At 36.3% G+C, this 19,679-nt stretch overlaps 1 protein-coding gene across 1 annotated transcript in view; it reads right to left on the minus strand.

The window, feature by feature from the left end:
- Nucleotides 1–3,143: 3,143 nt before the first annotated feature.
- LOC120306020 overlaps nucleotides 3,144–19,679 on the minus strand; it is a 98,437-nt gene continuing 81,901 nt past the window's right edge. Inside the window, exons 2-3 of the mRNA XM_039338562.1 lie at nucleotides 5,567–5,668; nucleotides 3,144–3,459 (exon numbers count right to left, since the gene is read on the minus strand). Of these exons, the coding sequence (XP_039194496.1) occupies nucleotides 3,433–3,459; nucleotides 5,567–5,668 (129 nt within the window). The 3' untranslated portion in view covers nucleotides 3,144–3,432. The remainder of the gene's footprint in view (nucleotides 3,460–5,566; nucleotides 5,669–19,679) is intronic.

Below are 19,679 nucleotides of genomic sequence, written 5' to 3' on the forward strand. Positions count from 1 at the left end.
AATTTATCAGCTTATCATGGTCTAAGGTAGGAGTAGGCAACCTTGGCTCTTTTATGACTGGTGAACTTCAAGTCCCAGAATTTCTGAGCCAGTTCTGGGACTTGAAGTCCACGAGTCATAAAAGAGCCAAGGTTGCCTATCCCTGGTCTAAGGTCTCAGGACAGATCATTCTGCCAGTGTTTGGTGCAAGGAGCTAGCAATGTTGGGTGGACAACCTGTGGACTCTGAAAGGCACCAGATCCACAGAGCACCTTCAAGGCACAATTGCTGAGAGTCTCTATCAGCAGTTCCTTTTTAAATGTCAGTTGGTTTATTTCAATGCCACCAACATATGTAACTTATAGGGAGGAAATATACCAAATGGTAGTATAACCTAGTGCAGTGGTTCTCAACCTTTTTAATGCCGCAACCCCCCAACCGGTCGTAAGTCGAGGACTACTCAACCGGTCGTAAGTCGAGGACTACTCAACTGGTGCAGCACCGTTTGCAGAATGGGACTTTTGGCAGGCTCAGCAGGGCAGAGACAGCCTGGACAATTCCTATTGGCTTTTGAAAGCCAATAGAATTAGACTCTATTCAAGAGACTCTATTCTATTGGCTTTCAAAAGCCAATAGAATAAAAGGGAGTAGCACAGCTAAGGAAAAGGGGGGGGAAATGGTGGACTGCGTTGTTTGGCGACCTCTGTGAAATGGTCGTTCGACCCCAAATGGGGTCCCGACCCACAGGTTGAGAACCACTGACCTAGTGCCATTTGGCAGGCATAACTTTAGGCTATAGAGTTAACTTTATTTTTTAAAAGAACACAAATAATTCCCCACACTCTTCCCCAAATCTCACCAGACAAGCTGTCTTAACTTTGGCCATTCTGAGACCTGATTCCACTCAACACAGACTCAGCCTCTCTTAAACACTCAGTTTAGCCCGTTGCTTTAATAACCCTTTATTCCTGCTTCTTTAAACATGACTGTGCAACTTGTCTGTGCAACTTGTCTGTGCAATTCTTAACTTGTAAATAAGAAAATGAAAGCATTTTCTGCTTTTTTAAAATAATATCTTTAATAAACAATAATTCAAAAACTTATTATTATTAGGAATGCCATAGTCTTTTAGAACTGTGGTTTTTTTCCCCCCCAAAAATGACAATGAGAATATATCTGAATTTGATGAGTAAGGCCAGTGTTTCTCAACCTTGACAATTTTAAGGCATGTGGACTTCAACTCCCAGAATTCCTTAAAATTGTCAAGGTTGAGAAACACTGAGTAAGGCAGTCCAGGAGTCTAACTTTCCTCAAATGTTCAAACTGATGCAAACAAAACTTCAAAAGATAAAAATATTTTAGGAGCTATAACCATGATACTTTCCACCATCCATGCAATCTGATGCTTATTATTTATTTATTTATTTATTTATTTATTTTTACACACACACCCCTTATTATTTTATAATATGGAAAACATTCTTAATACACTTTCCTTCTCTTATTTCCCCACAACAACCACTCTGTGAGGTGAGTTGAATTGGGAGAGAGTCAGTGGCCAAAGGTCACCTAACCAGCTTTCATTGTTAGGAGTGAAATTAGAACTCACAGTCTCCTGGTTTCCAGCCTGAGCCTTAACTATGAGATGAAATCTGTTATAAACTCTGGGTGGGGGGAAAAATCCATCACCTCACTCTAGAACTCTATGACTAGCCTATTATTTCAATTACAAAGAAATGAGAATCTGGTTGGTTTCATCCAAAACCTTATGGAGAATTACATGAATTACTTCCCTAGTTCCTTTTTCAATCATTGCTTCAAAATCCCATCTTCTCCCAAAGAAAGCTTCAAGTGTACTCTAATACAAGGGGGGGTAGGCAACCTTGGCTCTTTTATGACTCGTGGACTTCAACTCCCAGAATTCCTGAGCCAGCAATGCTGGCTCAGGAATTCTGGGAGTTGAAGTCCACGAGTCATGAAAGAGCCAAGGTTGCCTACCCCTGTTCTAGTAGATATGTTTCCATTCAATTCTGTTTTCTCATATTTCTACAAAAGCTGTTATTATCCAACAGATTCCAAAGTGCTGTGATTCAAAAGCTCAGAAAATTCTTCACTGTTTTCCAGAACAAGATGATTTATGGCAAAACTATCCTGATCTGAACATTCAGGTGGGATTTCATTTGTGGGGGGGGGGAAAGAAAAAAAGCAAATGTTTTAATGCCTGTAATTACAACATGTCTATGCAGTAGGCTTTACAATGGCCTCCTGCAACCAAATAAATTGACTACAACTTCCATAAACCTTAGTCAATATATCTAGAAGAATATTTCTGCCATCTTGTTGGGAATTGGGCCATGCAAGCAGTGGGTGTGCACACAAAACCATCCCCTTCCCCTCTACAACCACCACAGAGCCAGAAAGGTTGGGGGGCCAACTGCCTTAGCCAATTTGTAAAAAAGTACCTTGCTTGAGAGATAGCCAAGCATATACAAGTCCAAATGTACAAGTCCAAATCAATTGAAGATTCTTAAAGTATTACAAAGTACAATTAAAAGCATTCATGACAAGCGAATGACCAAGTTATTAGAAGCAAGTGGGCGTAGAAAGTTATGCAGCTGGCAAACATGACAGTCTGAGGAAAGAAGAAACCAACTTGAATTTCTAGTTCATTGCTATCTATATTAACTGTAGGCCTTGCACATCTGACTAACAACCCAGGATAATGTGATAGAGCTTTTCCTTCAGAAGAAAGGAAACAAAGTTTAACAGAAAGAGGGAAATGGGGAGCCCCAATTATCTGGCAGGCTTCTGCACTACTAATACAAATGCTGCTGACGCATTCAAAAATGAATGAAATGGAATAGAATATAGAGTAGAGTAGAGTAGAGTAGAGTAGAGTAGAGTAGAGTAGAGTAGAGTAGAGTAGAGTAGAGTAGAACAGAACAGAATAGAATAGACAGAGTTGAAGGGGCTTTGGAGGTTGGCTAGTCCAACCCCTGCTCAGGCAGGTAATCCTATACCATTTCAGACAAATGGCTGTCCAGTCTCTTCTTAAAGATTTCCAGTGTTGGAGCATTCACAGCTTATGGAGGCAGATTGTACCACTGATTAATTGTTCTAACTGTCAGAAAATTTTTCCTTAGTTCTAAGTTGCTTCTCTCTTTGGTTAGTTTCCATCCTTTGCTTCTTGTCCTGCCTTCTGATGCTTTGGAGAATACCTTGACTCCCTCTTCTTTGTGGCAAGCCCTGAGATATTGGAGCACTGCTATCATGTCATTGCATTAATCCCAGCATCCAAATCTACTCCCAGCATTTATTTTCTCAACTGCTACATCAGGGGAAAGTAAGGGATGACAGGAACATGATGGTTTCTCATAACCAAACTTGTTTTTTCTCAGTCTTCTTTAGAAGGCATAACTTCCATCATTCCTTAAAAGAAGCAACTCAAGAATACTACTTACTGGGCAGGAACATATTGTGCTGAAAAGTAAAACAATTTCAGAGAAGCTTTATATTAGTATTTCCTAATCTGATGTAATCAGATTCCAGTATGTCAACTATCAGAATTCCCAATTGGCATGAAATTTAATGTTTCTGAAAAATATCAAGTCAACAAAGCATCTTTGTGAAAAGAAATCTTAAGAGGGGACTCTTGTCCTAGATATCCTACATATGGTAGTGACCCAAGCAAGGCTGTATCTACCTTTTCACTATGCCTGAGGCTGTAGAGATTTGAATAAGGGACCACAGACTTTGACTAAACCCTGGCAAGACTGAGTGGCTTTGGGTGCATGAAGCCTCAGGATCCAAATGTTTGTCATCCTTAGTTCTGAATGGGATTGCACTATGTTACCCCATTCAAACCCAATTCACAATGTAGGGGTTCTCCTGGACTTTTGTCTCCTGCTCAAAAAGCAAGAGGCGGGCATAACTAGGAGAGCTTTTGCACAACTCTGGTTTGTGCACAGTTGCAACTTTTTCTAGATCATGGCCTCCTTGCGCTCAAGATTTGGTCATCTCTCATCTGGACTATTGTAATGTGCTCAATGGGGCTAACCATTTGGAAGCTTCAGCTGGTGCAAAGCACAGCAACAAGAGCACTTTTGGGGTTCCTATAATGGTCCACATTATACCTTTGCTTCATTGGTTACTGGTTGTTTTCAAATGCAGTTCAAGGAGTTGGTTATGACCTTTAAAGCCCTTAATGGCATAAGTCCAGGCTACCTGATGAGCCACTAGAACAGGGGTCTTCAAACTTGGCCCTTTTATGACTTCTGAACTTCAACTCCCAGCGTGCCTGGCTGAGGAATTCCAGGAGTTGAAGTCCACAAATCATAAAAGGGCCAAGTTTGAAGACCCCTGCACTAGAACAAGCCTTTCCTACTCCTGCTGGCTGAGAGCCTACAATGGATCCCACCAGTCAAAGAATTCTGACTATCAGGATCCAGAAGAAGAACCTTTTCTGCTGCAATACCCACCCTTTGAAACATCCTACTGTCTAGGCTCCTATCCTTCCACAAGAGCCTGAAGATCTGCCTCTGCTGGTTGGCCTGGGGACCAGATGGGGGAATTCCATGCTGGAAGTGGCTGCAGGATTGATGACAGACTCTACATCTTCCTCCCCCCCCCTTGCTTTTTATTCTCCACCTATCCATCTTTTTGGATGCATTCTCCTTGGGTTCTTTTTCATTGTTTATTCTTGTGTTCATTGTTTTCACTGTTCTATTATTTTACTTCTGTTTACATTCTTCATTTATTTCTTTTTATTGTTATAAGCTGTCTAGAGTAGTCCCACAGCAAGATAGAGGGGCAAATAAATTTAACAAATAATAACAACATTGCTTAATATTATCTTAAAACATCTAATATCATGGAAATTTTTATACATTTGTGTAATTTAATAAGCTAATTTCTTGAATAATCTTTTACATGACAATGGTCACTTTTTATAATCAGAATGCTTCAAGCTACAATCTTCAAATTAAATCCGTTATGTCAAAAATACACATGAAATACAATGAAAATAATGTTTTGTCAAGACTTTCCATTTTAACAAGATAATGTATATTTGAAGCTGAATATTTAATGTAGCTGTAGAAATATTTATCATAACAATGCAGTGAAATAGTTTTAGAGGCATCCTAAAAATTTAACCAAGTACACATTTCCAAAGAAACATTTTTATAGTTCTTTCTTGAGAATTTGAATTTGAGTAAACTTCTAAATGTTTGTCTCACATTGTTAATTCATTTTGTTCCTTCAGATTATTTATAACTTTAATTAGAATAAGTACCATCATAAAAAATATTACTTAGCAACTGATCTCTTTGCCAATTCCAGGTTATTTGTTTCAAATGCTACAATGTTCTTTTTTCCATTTCTTTATCTGAAAAAAGACATTCTTCAAGTAATTTGTAAAGTGAGAGTAGCATGACAGATTTGCTGAAAATACAGTAAGCTAGTAAACATAGTTTCTATTTAATTGGACTGTTTTAAATTCAATGTTACCTTCTTTTCAGGTAAAACATCAATAATTTCTCAGTGCTCACAAACAAGAAATAGTCTTCTTTGAAATATTAATACTCACTCTGTCTTTATCATCAGCCACATCACGAAGAATGTCATCGCTGTCTAGGATTCCACCATCACTGTGTTCTAGACGATGGACCTGTATCCAATAGTTTGGATCCTGCACACAAAAAAAGAAAACCATTAGATATCACTAAGTATTTTTGACTTATGAGTTAACAACTACTAGTTATTTGATGGTGTTCCACACAATGAGTTTTCATGCCTGCCAAATAAAGTTGCTTTCTATAAATCAGTTGCACTGATCACTGAGGAGCCATGATTAGAATGCAGTATTGTAGGCTAATTCTGCCCACTGCCAGGAGTTCAATCCTGACCGTCTCAGCCTTTTACCCTTCTAAGGTTGGTAACATGAGAACCTAGATTGTTGGAGGCAATATGTTGACATTTGTAAACTGCTTAGAGCAGGGTCCCCAAATCCTAGGCCTTAGCCCATTACTGGGCTGTGGCCAATTTTGAAGTGGCCATGCAAATGGCGGGTAAGCATGCATGCGCAAGCAGCGGGCATCGATGGTCAGAGCACCACTCATATGATTGGTGGGTGCCATACCCTCTCCCCCTCCCAAGCCAGATCATCAACCCAGAAAGGTTGGGGAACGCTGGCTTAGAGAGTACTCTAGAGCACTATGAAGCAATATATAAGTCTAAGTGCTATTGCTGTTGCCAATACCATCTAATTAGTAGAACAGAACAATAGACTAGTATAATAACTTTACTGTCACTTTGAATGTACACTAACTGGCAGACATTAAAATGAAGTTTTGTTTCATGCAGGTCTCAAAGGGTCACCACCTCCAATATACATTTACATATATATGACAAAAATAAATACAAAATTATGCACATACCCACATATGTTATATGACATCAGAGAAACAACAAGTTCAGATTATGTATACATGGCGAGAAAAATGAATCTTTTGAGTTTACCAGAGGGATGGCATAGGGAACAAAGCTATTACAGAATAGTATAGTCCTGCTAGAAATACTCTGAAACCTCCTCCAAGAGGAGAGCAACAGAAACAGACCATAAAATGGGTGTGTGGGGTCTCTAACAATGCTTTGAGCTCTTAAGCACACGGCATTTATAAGCAAGCGAGCTTCCTATGATCTTCTCGGCAGTCCATATCAAGCTCTGTATGGAACTTCTATCTGATGTTCTTCTGCCCCCAAACCAGACAGTGATGCAGTTTGTTAAAACGCTCTCAATCGTGCCTATGTAAAAAGTGGCCAGGAGAGAAGGACAAAGATGTGCTGTCCTCATCCGATGCAGGAAATGCAGATGCTGGTTTGCACGCTTCACTAAGGATGATTGTTAGCTATCTGCACCCCCAGATACTTAATACTGTTGACCACCTCTACAGTTGCATCCTTGACACTGAGTGGAGTATGACTATGCCAGCTCTTTCTAAAGTCTACAATGTGATAGTGGGTCCTCAAAGTTTCCAAGTATTAAAATTCCTTTTGTTGAAAGAGTCAGGGATTGAATTGGGAGACATGTTAAAGTACTTGATTCTACCACAGTGATCCTTTAAAAGTGAATGTTTGTAATCTGTGTGTGTAATCTGAAACCTGAAAATGTTTCCTCCCACATTTCTAAACAGCATCCCTTTCAGGAGCCAAGCATGGGTTAGGGTTGCCATATTTCACTGCAAAGATCTGAAGAACCAGAAGAGGGAAAATACCCTCTAACAACAGAGAATTATCTCTAACATTAAAAAAAAAGATTTTTTTTAAAAAAAGAAATATATTAAAGTTACAAGGAATATTTTTAAAAAGTTAAAAAAAGCAAACAGAAAATAACACATAATCAAATTTACAATACGTTCTACATAATTTTTTCTTATGGATCTTATATTTCATTATAAGCCATGTGTCAACAAGCAATGTTTTAATGTTGCAAATAATGTAAATTCTGTAAACTGCTGAATAGTTGGAGTTATATTTTTATCATTCCAATGTAGCTGGGGACAAGTTTCAGGTTTTTATATCTACTAACAGAGGTGTGAAAAATTCAGTTTCTTCATTTAGATATCAATTTCTACCTAAGTCTACAGGCGGTTTTTTTAAAATCAGAATATTAAACCTAGCCTCAAAGCTGATTCAATACATGCAAAGACTTCCTCCCTAAAAGGAACAATTAGAAGAGCTTTTACAAAAATATGAGTAGATGAAGCATTAATCTTATGATGATTTACCCAAGCCTTTTCTATAATTCAGTGTAGTCCAGAAAAAAATATAGTTTATTTTTTCCTTGAATACATCATATTAAGATCTATTAACATTTTTAAAAGCTCAGATAAAGTTACCTTAGTATCTGAGAAGCAGTCACATCCCAGGGGGATTGGCCTGTCCCACTCATGCAGTCAGGCATCAGAAGTTTGATAATGGACTTCTGGTTTTTGTGTCTGCAGCACATGGCCGCATGAGAGCGGACCTCCGCTCCCCACGGCTAGTTTCTTCCTGCTTGGGGGATGGGTCCGAAGTTGGAGAGGTGACTGTGAAGGAGGGTGGCCTGTCGATCACGAAGTGACGGCAATTGCTTTGTTTGATCTGGGAAAAGCCCTCCGAACCCGAGAGGAGAAAGGCTAGCGTGAGATCAGCGTCTAGCCCAGTGGTTCTCAACCTTTTTAATGCCGCGACCCCCAACTGGTCGTAAGTCGAGGGCTACTCAACTGGTGCAGCACCATTTGCAGAATGGGACTTTTGGCGGCCTGGACAATTCCTATTGGCTTTTGAAAGCCAATAGAATTAGACTCCATTCAAGAGAGTCTATTCTATTGGCTTTCAAAAGCCAATAGAATAAAAGGGAGTAGCACAGCTAAGGAAAAGGGGAAAAAATGGCGGACTGCGTTGTTTGGTGACCCCCATGAAATGGTCGTTCGACCCCAAATGGGGTCCCGACCCACAGGTTGAGAACCACTGGTCTAGCCCAAGCTGCTTGCAGCTGAAGTCCCAGAGCACGAACCTAAACATCAGTGAACAGCGTGCTTGGAATTGGTGAAAGTACTGATCTTCTTTCTTCTATCTACTATTTAAATCCTTGAAAAGATCCCCAAAGCAAGAAAACCTCCATAAGTGAAGGGGAGGACTATATCCCCATTCCCTTACAGACGGAAGCGGCAAATGAACATAAAAGGTGGAAAGAAATATACTAAAATTTGATTTAAAATATTTCAGTCTGGACAAATCTAGGAATTAAAAAACTGTAAAAATTATACCCTAAAAATTTCTGATGGAATTATAAAAATATATAACAAAAATAACTTTTTGATTGAAAGAAAAACTGAAAAAAGATGTAACTGCTAACATCTAGTGCAGAATCAGAGAGTAGAACACTAACAATAAGAACTCAAAAATTGGCAGAATGCCTAGAAACAAAGAAAAAGTTGTTCCTTTGAATTGTAAATAACCTTGAAGACAGCTGGGAACAAAGGAGAGCTAGCTATAAGATTAAAAAGTGTTTGAAAGAAAAAAAAAACACCTGGACTATTGCTTAAACCTAAGAACTGTTTATAGGGGGGGGGGAAACCTTGGCTTTTTGGCTAATCTTTTAGAGGAGAATTTGCAGGAAGGATTTAAAGTGGCTTAATATACTGAATCCGTAATTTTGACTGACTGATAAATTGACTTTTGAATTAAAATATTGATGAAAGATTATTTGAAGGGGGGAGACAACATGGATATCGGATACGTATCAAAAAATGACAGAATACCACATTCAATATTTTCTCTTGATGGAGTTTGCCTGGAAAATCAAGGGCCTCCAAAAGCAATACTTCAAGGCAAGATAAATACTTTCCCAGAGGAAATATATATAATGTTAGACAAATACAAATGACAATAGATTCAAACCACGACAAAATTTGAAACTACTTTGAGGACTTAAATAAGCATATTTCCAATTTAAATGTACAATTAAAAAATACCCAGGAAATAACAACAAAGGAACAAACAAATCAGACAGCTGATTACAAATTAGAAGAGTATGATCAAATTGATGAAATAACAAAGGAAAAGAATTACAATTTGACACAAAAAATTTACAAGGTTCTGATACAACAAGAAAAATGGAATTATTAGGAGAACTATTAAAGTTGGGGGACAGAAAGAATTTCTTACTTACTTCATCTTTTGTATTCCCAATAACATTTGTAAAAATACAGGAATTGTTGGATAAGCGGATTACATCAACTTGGAAAATTATTTGGCAAAAGAAGAAGATTTGAGACAGATACAAGAGATTTGACTCGCCCTACCAGATGGTGTAAACGCTGCTAACATCGGATGTTTTGCCTTGACAACAGAGAAAATGTAGCCTTCTTTTTCCCATTTGCTTTTAGAGTTAGATGATGCTGAGGGGGGGGGGGAATGTGAATGAGAGTCTAGCTAGACATAACAACACTAAACTTAGCGTGAGAATCAAGGTTATTGAGCCCAGAGCTGATAAAGAATTAGCGGGCTGGAGAACTGGAGAGGAAGCTCATGCTTCAAGCTAATTGGGGAATGTGATTTATGACTGTTAATTGGAGGAGGGAATTATGCTTTGATACTATGTGCCCAAGGGAGGGGAATTCGATTATGTAAGTGCTGATATTATGCTACTCGAATAAAAGATTCTTTAGATAAACAATGTCTCGAAGTTCTTTTGAAGAGTTTCATCTGTCAGAATCATGACAGATGGACTATTACGTGAATTTAAACATTTGTTTGAATACGACTTAAAGAACAGAGAATTTCGAATATAACGGGGTTTTATAACAAGAAGGATGAGATTTAAGTAATATAGTATGTTTCATAATATATTAAATGTTAAAATAATAGGTTGATGTAACTTTTATTAATATAAAATATAAACTAATTAAAATGTTATATCTAGATACTATAGGACAGATAGAAAGGTACAGTATTTTTATAATGCATGACATAAAATATTGGGGTGATGTATTTAAATGGGAAAATTTAGACAGTAAAATGACCAATAAGAAGAAATTATGACTGATAAGAATTGGATTGAATTTATTTATTTATTTATTTATTTATTTATTTATGAGACTTATATACCGCTTTAAGTGCAAGCACTCTCTAAGCGGTGTACACCAGTAAGCAATGAATATATATTTACATATAAGGGAATCTAAGCTAACAAAAATTATAAAAATAGGATATATGCTGAACTAATGAGATGACGGTTATGAGAATAATATAAGTTGAAAAAAATGTTTTATATAGAGATTATTTGTATAAATATAAAAAATGCCTATACCTAATCATTTATATATTGAAAATATTAAGAATTATATTTTGGCTAAGGTTGAAGAAGGAAAATACAAATGGGAGAAGGGAAGTTCAAAGAAATGTATTATTAATTAATATATTAATTATGGAATTATCAAATTTAATCATTACTGACTGTTAGTTATTACTGTCCTTTTTATTTTCTTGTTAAAATATAAACCAAGACAACACACTGTACACCAGGCACTGGAGATTGTTATAGTTAAAACCAATAAAATATCTATAAAAACAAAGAAATTTGATAATGATAGAGAATGGCAGGAGCCCAACATGGATGATTGAAACCGAGGAGCAGCAAGACTTTAGTAAACATGCAGCATCAAAAGGATGAGCTTAGTTAGGAATGCTAGTTCAAAACTAATTATGGGCATGAAAAAATAAAGGGTGTAACATTTCTCTGGGCAAAACAATCAAAGCCAGAGAAAAGAATGCCTTCCCCTTCTTGAACTTTACTTACAGTTCAATATTGCTGAAATTGTTTTCTTCCTCTAACCCAAGGGTAAGCAACCTTGGCTCTTTTATGACTAATAGACTTCAACTCCCAGAATTCCTAAGCCAGCCATGCTGAGGGGAAAGGGAGTTTCCAAGCTGAGCCACTGCTGGCTCAGGAATTCTGGGAGTTGAAGTCCATGAGTCATAAAAGAGCCAAGGTTGCCCACCCCTGGCTCTAACCAAATGAATCCATTTGTAAACTTTGACATAGATAGCACGGGTGATATGAAGCCAAGGACATTGTTAGATTGGAGCAAGTAAGCAACTAACACATTCTTCAACAATTAATCACAAACCAGTTATGCTTGGAGCCAACAGCAGAGCATGTTTGACAAAGATTTGATTGGATATAATAGCTGTTGTTTTTTTAAAAATTCAGGTGAACCTTTTGAAGTTATTAGGTTAACTAAGGTTGTAGGAGACCTAATCTTCGAGGATATGAATTCAGGAATGTTCAGAGAGCAGTTCAAAAAGAAACAACTACTGTAAAGCCACAATTTCCTGGTAATACAGTTTACCACATTTGTCTTCCTGTGTGGAAACAGCATTGTACCTATGATAAACAACTATGAATATGTTTAAAAGAATTCTACCTTGTAAAGAATTATTAACAATTATTGCCTTTTATTATTCTTGTAAAATGGTATTTTAAACACAAAATTTAAGCATGAATATGATAAAATTCCTCGATCATATGAGTTCACTTTTTGGATAACAGAATTTAGCTGTGGCTTTCTGGTAACTGTGCACAAAGCAGCAAAAACTGAAAGAAGGAAAAAAAACTAAAATAAATAAAATCCATATACTGACTACAGATAACAATATAAAATCTTGTCTTTATCATTAAATGTATACCATGCAGAGATGTGTTTTATCATTTTTTAAAAAAGAGATACTTCTCAAAAACAGGTAACATGCTCATATCATGGACCCATTCCCTCTACAAACAGGATCATACATTTCTTTCCAACTACCAGCCAACTTGGTAAACCATAACTATTCACATAGTTTAAGAATATATTTCAATATTGTGTTAAGATCTCTAAATTCTATTGGCATATGCAGCAATTTCAAATTAAAGCACAGCTACAGCTAGACAGGACCAAATCATATGAGCTCAAGAACATTCAAATTTCTTCCAATGCCAACATTATAAAACCTGAAGTATATCACTTTTTGTTTAACTAATATTTCAATGAATTAACTATATTTTTAAATCCTATATATATATATATATATATATATATATATATATATATATATATATATATATATATATATATATATATATATATATATCTTGGTTGTTCGGGTTTTCTACAAATACCCGCGAAAACCTCAGAAAACAATATATATATATATATATATCTATATATATATATATATATAATATATATATATATATATATATATATATATATTTCACATTTCCTTACAGACAGACCCATTGATTCTCCTGAATTAAATATTCCAGGTCTTTACTCCATAATTTAAGTATATAACTAGTAAAATCTTTCATTTTCTAGTTTCCCATAAAATTGAATTGTTGATTCTTGTGCAAAATTACAACTACCTCAGAGGCTGCTAAACTATCTGGCCCATACTATAAGTTTCAACTGTATATATCACTAAATAAATATTGTAGTAAGTCATATTCAACATACTGTGCAATCTCTAAAAATGTTTTTATAACCATTAGAAATGAAATGTTCCAAATGAATTGATTTGTTTGGCCCAAACATTCAAACTAAAAATCTACCCTGCTATTTTCTAATTTGTATGACTTGAGATTATATGCCTGGCACTTTTCAAAGTTGAAAATGAAGAAACATTTTAAATATACCTGGACCTTAAAGCCTGGCAGAATTTCAGAAGTTTACATACTTACCTTCCAAAAGTCTCATTCCAAAATGTATCTTATTCCAAAATATATAGATGTTATCATAAAGATCTAAAACCTGATAGAATTAAGATTAATCATAACATTAATGATTTTAACTTTCTAATGTCTAATGAAATTACATATATGGTGACATATTTTGAACAACAACAACAACAACAATAATAATGATGATGATGGAAGGGACCTTGGAGGTCATCAAGTCCAATCCCCTGCTCAGGCAGGAAACCCTATACTATTTCGGACAAATGGCTGTCCAGTCTCTTCTTAAAAACTTCCAGTGTTGGGGCATTCACCGCTCCTGGAGGCAGGTTCTAACTGTCAGGAAGTTTCTCCTTAGTCCTAGGATGCTTTTCTCCTTGATTAGTTTCCATCCATTGCTTCTTCTCCTGCCTTCAGGCGCTTTGGAGAATAGCTTGACTCCTTCTTCTTTCTGGCAGCCCCTGAGATATTGGAACACTGCTATCCTGTCCCCCCTCGTCCTTCTCTTTGTTAAACTAGACATACCCAGTTCCAGCAGTCGTTCCTTATTATGTTTTAGCCTCCAGTCCCCTAATCATCTTTGTTGCTCTTCTCTGTACTCTTTCTAGAGTCTCAACATCTTTTTTATATCGTGATGAACAAAACTGGATGCAGTATTCCAAGTGTGGCTTTACCAGGGCATTGTAAAGTAGTATTAATATTTCACGTGATCTTGATTCTATCCCTCTGTTAATGCAGTCAAGTAATGTGTTGGCTGTTTTGGCTGCTGCAGCACACTGATTGTTCACTAGGACTCCGAGATCCCTCTCACAATTACTACTATTGAGCAAGGTATCCCCTACACTATACCTGCACATTTGGTTTTTCTTGCCTAAATGTAGGATCTTACTTTTTTCACCACTGAATTTCATTTTGTTAGATAGTGCCCAGTGTTTAAGTCTGTCCAGATCCTCCTGTCTCCTGGAGTGTTGGCTACTGCCAGCTTGATATTGTCTGCAAATTTGATGAGTTCCCCATCTATCCCCTCATCCAAATCGTTCATGAAAATGTTGAAGAGCACTGGACCCAGAACAGAGCCCTGGGGCACCCCACTACACACTTCCCTTCACGTAGATGCGGTTCCATTGAGGACCACACACTGGATATGGCCAGTCAGCTAGCTACGAATCCATCTGGTGGTGATGCTGTCTAACCCATATTTTTCTATCTTATCATGTAGTAGATTGTGATCTACTTTATCAAATGCCTATAAACCCAAGTATTTTAAAGGATCTAAGAAAATTGACAATTCTAATCCTATATAGTATCTAGAGGTAGAGTATGTACCAAAAACAACAAATAAGACTTGTTCCAGCTAATGGTATAATCAGAGTATAAACTGTACTGCTGTTATGAGTTTCAATCCTTTTTGGTTATGACATTAGTCATAACTTTAATAGTTTATATAAGAACAATTTATATTCAGTGCTGAGTGCCACTGCACAATATCTTGAGACAATCTAATTGTATAAACTAAGGGTATGAGAACCAAATTGAAGATAAGGGGGGGAATAAGATATCCTTGTTGGGTGCCATGATATAACTTGATAGGTTGAGAAACAAATACGTTTTTAATAATATAGCCACTAGATGGAGATATTAAATTGTAATACTGTACAATGAACAAAAGAGAGTGAAAAGCCCAACTTTACTAGAATACATTATACATTTAATTTGAATCATATCAAAGGCCTTTTCAGCATGTAACTAGATTAACAGCCAATTCCATTTTATTTGCTGTAATATCCATGTTATTAATCATCACATAAATATTGTCATATACTTGTTTTATTTTTATAAATCTAAATTAATATGGATGAATTATAGATATTATAATCTTTTGTAGCCTCCTGGCTAATGTTGCAGGCAATATTTTACTGTCCACATTAAGAAAATATATTGATCTTTACTTTGCCCATCTTATAGAATCTTTCTCAAACCTTAATATTATGATCCTCATAAAACAATAAAAGAAATACAGAAATATTAAATGATTTATTATAGACCTACAACAATAAACCTCTAAAAACACTTTTGGGAGAGTCATGTTTATTATATGTTAATAATTATAGTATATTTAGGCTATTTTTCCCCTCTGGTACTGTAGATTTTTTTTATTAATGTTTTTATTAAAACATATGATAATAAAGTATGCACACAGTAACAACCCAAAGTGCAAATGCACAGAAGATTTGTTTTTAAAACAGGTAAATTATGTGGAAAGAGATCCTAACCTTTTGTTTTTCTTCCCAGCAAGTGCAGGGTCCACTTTTTGGTAGATCAATTAAAAGTTCATCTTTTTGTTCATCTATTGATTGCAACAGAAATTGAGCAACTGGCTTGTCACATGAGCCTGACAGTGTGAGCTGAGAGGGAGCCCAAAGTCATCCAGCCAGCTTCAGGCCTAAAGTGGGACTAGAACTCAGAGTCTCCTGCTGACTAGCCCAAAGTGCATGGTACTTTGTTATTATAAATGACAACGGCAGTAAGATTTCATGGCTAAAGTGGGACTAGAACTCAAGTCTTCGGGTTTTAAGGCACTTTACCACTAAACCAAACTGTCTTTCAAATTCCAAAATATACCCATGTTGTGTTTCTTTCACCTGAGCATTATATAATAGGAATCATTCAGTTACTAAAACATATATCCAACATGCCAGAAGAAAACACCTTTTTCTCTCTAAATTGCTAACTTTAACACATTCACCTTCAATCACTAACTTTAACACATTCACCTTTTCTGCATTCCCATAAGATTCACTTGCTATTGAAATTAACTTTTTGATACACCCCTTCTCTTCACAATCTCGGTTTTGTGCGTGTGTGTCTGTGTATGTCTGAATAGTGAGATATTTAATGTACTATGCAATCTAGGTGGTATAGATACATATTTTTCCCCTCCCGACCACTTCACTGTTGGCGGCAGAGCCCAAAAGAAAACAAGTAGAAAAAGAAAGCTTTTTGCACTCATAAAGAAAAACAGATTATAAAACAAAGTTATCATTCTTCAATCTTATGAGTTGGAACTCCCTTGCTCTGCTCCCTTGTAGTTCTTATAGTTTGTGTAAAAGTTTAAATTTATAACAGCCTTACCAAATTAACCTAGGGGGTTGGAAAGCAGAATTTGAGAAGGAAATATAATGAGTGAGTAAACACAGGGGCCCATAAATATCCAACTCGGTTCATATTAGTTCTATGCAGGTTCTGAAAATTATCTGGAAGAAGTGCTCCAGATCTGGCATGCTTTAAAAAGTTAACCTCTTAAAGCAGCCTTCCATGGAAACTTGAAAAAGAATGCGGCTACTTTAATTCACAACCAAGAGGTTGAGAAGTGCTTGTAAAAGCATTCAAGCACTTCCTCTGAATCAGTTTTGAAGCATGTAGGTAATACTCAACTTACAACCACAACTGAGACTACAATTTCCATTGCTGAGCAAGGCAGTTGTTAATTTTAGCTTTTTTGCCATGATTAGGTGAATCCCGCTTCTTTCTCCCCACGCCCCCTGCCATTCAGTTTTCTTGTTGGATTGGGAAGGTCACAAATGGTGACCACATGGATTCTGCAATTATACACATCAGTTGCCAAGCACCTAAATTTCATCATGTTCCTATGAAGATGCTGTAATGGTTGTAAGCGTGAGGACAAGCCGTAAGTCACTTTTTTCATTGAACACTGAGTGGTCACTAAATGAATGGTTGTAAGTCAAGGACTACCTGTGCCCAGACCTTGTATACATTAGCTATAAAGAGGCTATGCATGCCTGTTAAAATGCCAGGTTTTTAGATGCAAAAAAATTCAGATAAATATATCAAATAAATTGTGTGTGTGTGTGTGTGTGTGTGTGTGTGTGTGTGTGTGTGTGTATACAATTTAATTGAAAAACAAAGTAAAATGTTTGGGGGGAATAATAAAAAACATACAATAACACGGTTGCTTAAATGTGCACACTTGCTTGTCAGTAGGAATATGGCTATGTTCAGAATTAATCAGTCGTATTCAAACTGATGATAAATAATAGTACAAGCCTGCCCTCAATTAAAATGATTCTGATCAAGCCCACATGAAGTTCAGAAGTTAGACTAGGATTTTTCAGAGTTGCCTTTTACAGCAATAGGCATAGAGTTTCCAAAGAATTAAAGGGATTTGATTGTTAGAAGGTATCTGACAGAAGAACGGCTCAAAACAATTTCCAAGACATTGGATATATCATGGAACACAATGAAGACAGACATCAACAAGTGGTGAAAATATGGCATAACCTAGTGACATTTCCAAGAACTGGATGTCCTTGCAAAATAGATGAAAAACAAGAAAATTAGTCCAAGAGGCTTCCAAGATGTCTACAGCAACATTAAAGAAGCTGCAGGAATTTCCGGTAAGTACTGATTGTGTAGTACATATGACAACAATTTCCTGTATTCCTCATATGTCTGAGCTGTGGAATAGGGTAGCAAGATAGAAACTTTTTCTTATTAAAAAAAACAAACAACCTTGGCATTTTAACAGGTATGTGTAGACTTTTATATCCATTGTTTATTGCAAGTGGACACCTATTGCCCCACTGTTTTAGACTACAATTCTCTCAGTTAAGAATCCCAGATTCCTCAACTCCTTGTTTTTAGCTGATATATGGTGTCCATCCATGGTTAGGATGACCCTTGGATTCTTAACTCAAATACTGTGAAAAATATTCTACCTGTGAATATAAGACAGCTCTCAAAATATTTTATATTTTAATTTTCATAATTGGCTTATCCATGAATAACTGAGGGATTAGCTGTTTTTCAGGGTGTTTTGGTTAAAATGTGAAGGTCAGTTTAGCAATGGATGGAGGAATGAAGAATATATAAATAGGCAAGTCCTTTTTAAAAAGTATTACTGTATATACTCTCAAATAAAACCATCTGCAGATACGCCAAAGCCATTTTTGGGATGCATTTTGGCATCTAAAATTCTTAGCTTATTTGTGATTTGTGGTTATATATGGTAAGGAGTTAGGGAGAGTCTAGGATGAACAGATTGTTCTATGTGCTTTAATTTAACCAACTTCTTGTGCCAAACAAGAGTTGACAACCCATTCACTTTAGCCAAGTGTATTAAAAGCATGCTTAATACATCTTTAAAATTAGATTTTCAAAACAAGAATATTAAAAGTCAAAAGATTTATTTAAGTATATTCTGTCATCTACTATAGTTTAATTGTACAACAAGTGCTGGAAATACAACACAGATATATTTAGTGCATATTAGATAACCAGTACCCCCCCCCCAATTGGGTCATTGTTTCAGAAATACCTTCTTATTTAGACAGAAAAACAGAACAATCCCAGGTGGGCAAAAAGAAGTGAGAATGAGAATGACTTCTGACTTCCTGCCAGCTTCCCCATTGACCTTATTTATTTACTTACTTACTTACTTAACATATAATTTATTTCAACTTGCCTGTATATATAAATATATATCCAGAAGCTATATTTCTAATAATGGAAGAATGGGGGCAAAAATGCATTAATATGAAGAGTAAATAGCAATAGCACTTAAGACTTATATACCGCTTCACAGTGGGTTACAGCCTTCTCTAAGCAGTTTACAGAGTCAGCATATTGCCCCCAACAATCTGGGTCCTCATTTTACTGACCTCGGAAAGATGAAAGGCTGAGATAACCTTGAGCCTCATCAGGATCAAACTCCAGCCTATGGTCAAACTTATCCTGCAATACTGGATCTAACCACTATTCCACTAGGGCTCTGTAACTAATCCTCCACAATTGCATGCTCTGTACAAATTATGTTTTCTATGTATCTCTCTCATAAACACATATCCATAGAAAGACAGGGAGAAAAATCACTTTGCATAACAGCCCTTTAATGAGCCAGCTTAGTAAAGCAGCCACATTTTTTTTCAGTGTCACATAGAAAAATGAAAAAAGGCATGGTTGCTATAAAAAGTACTAGCAGGGCTACTATGATCAGGGGGCCTAAAGAATCAATATGGACTCCATCTTCATTCTTCAGAAATGGGAATCTGAGAAAAAAGGATGCAGCCAAGAAACCTGTTTAAGATTCCAGCCTCTCTGTTTCTTTCTACTCCACAGTCAGTATTGACTTATTTGGCTGGGTTGTTTTTTTCCTCCTAAGACTATTTCTTCCTCCTAAAGATTTGTTGAAAAGATCTGCTAGATTTTCTTCTTCTTCTGTGGAATGTTACTTTTGTAGCATAAGCAATATTACTAACAGACTAAAATGTATGTGGTTTACAACGGTTCAAGTGGTAAAATTCATTCAGACTGTATTTTTTCCCCCCTGAATCAAATAGCAATAAATGTTAGCTTTGTATTCAGGCTTCAAATTTCTCAGCCAGACCAAAGCTAACCACTTTTAAGGAAAATATGGCATACT

This window comes from Crotalus tigris, unplaced genomic scaffold, assembly GCF_016545835.1.
Source record: "Crotalus tigris isolate CLP2741 ecotype Arizona unplaced genomic scaffold, ASM1654583v1 scf7180000017710.2780689, whole genome shotgun sequence".
NCBI classification, from domain to species: Eukaryota; Metazoa; Chordata; class Lepidosauria; order Squamata; family Viperidae; genus Crotalus; species Crotalus tigris.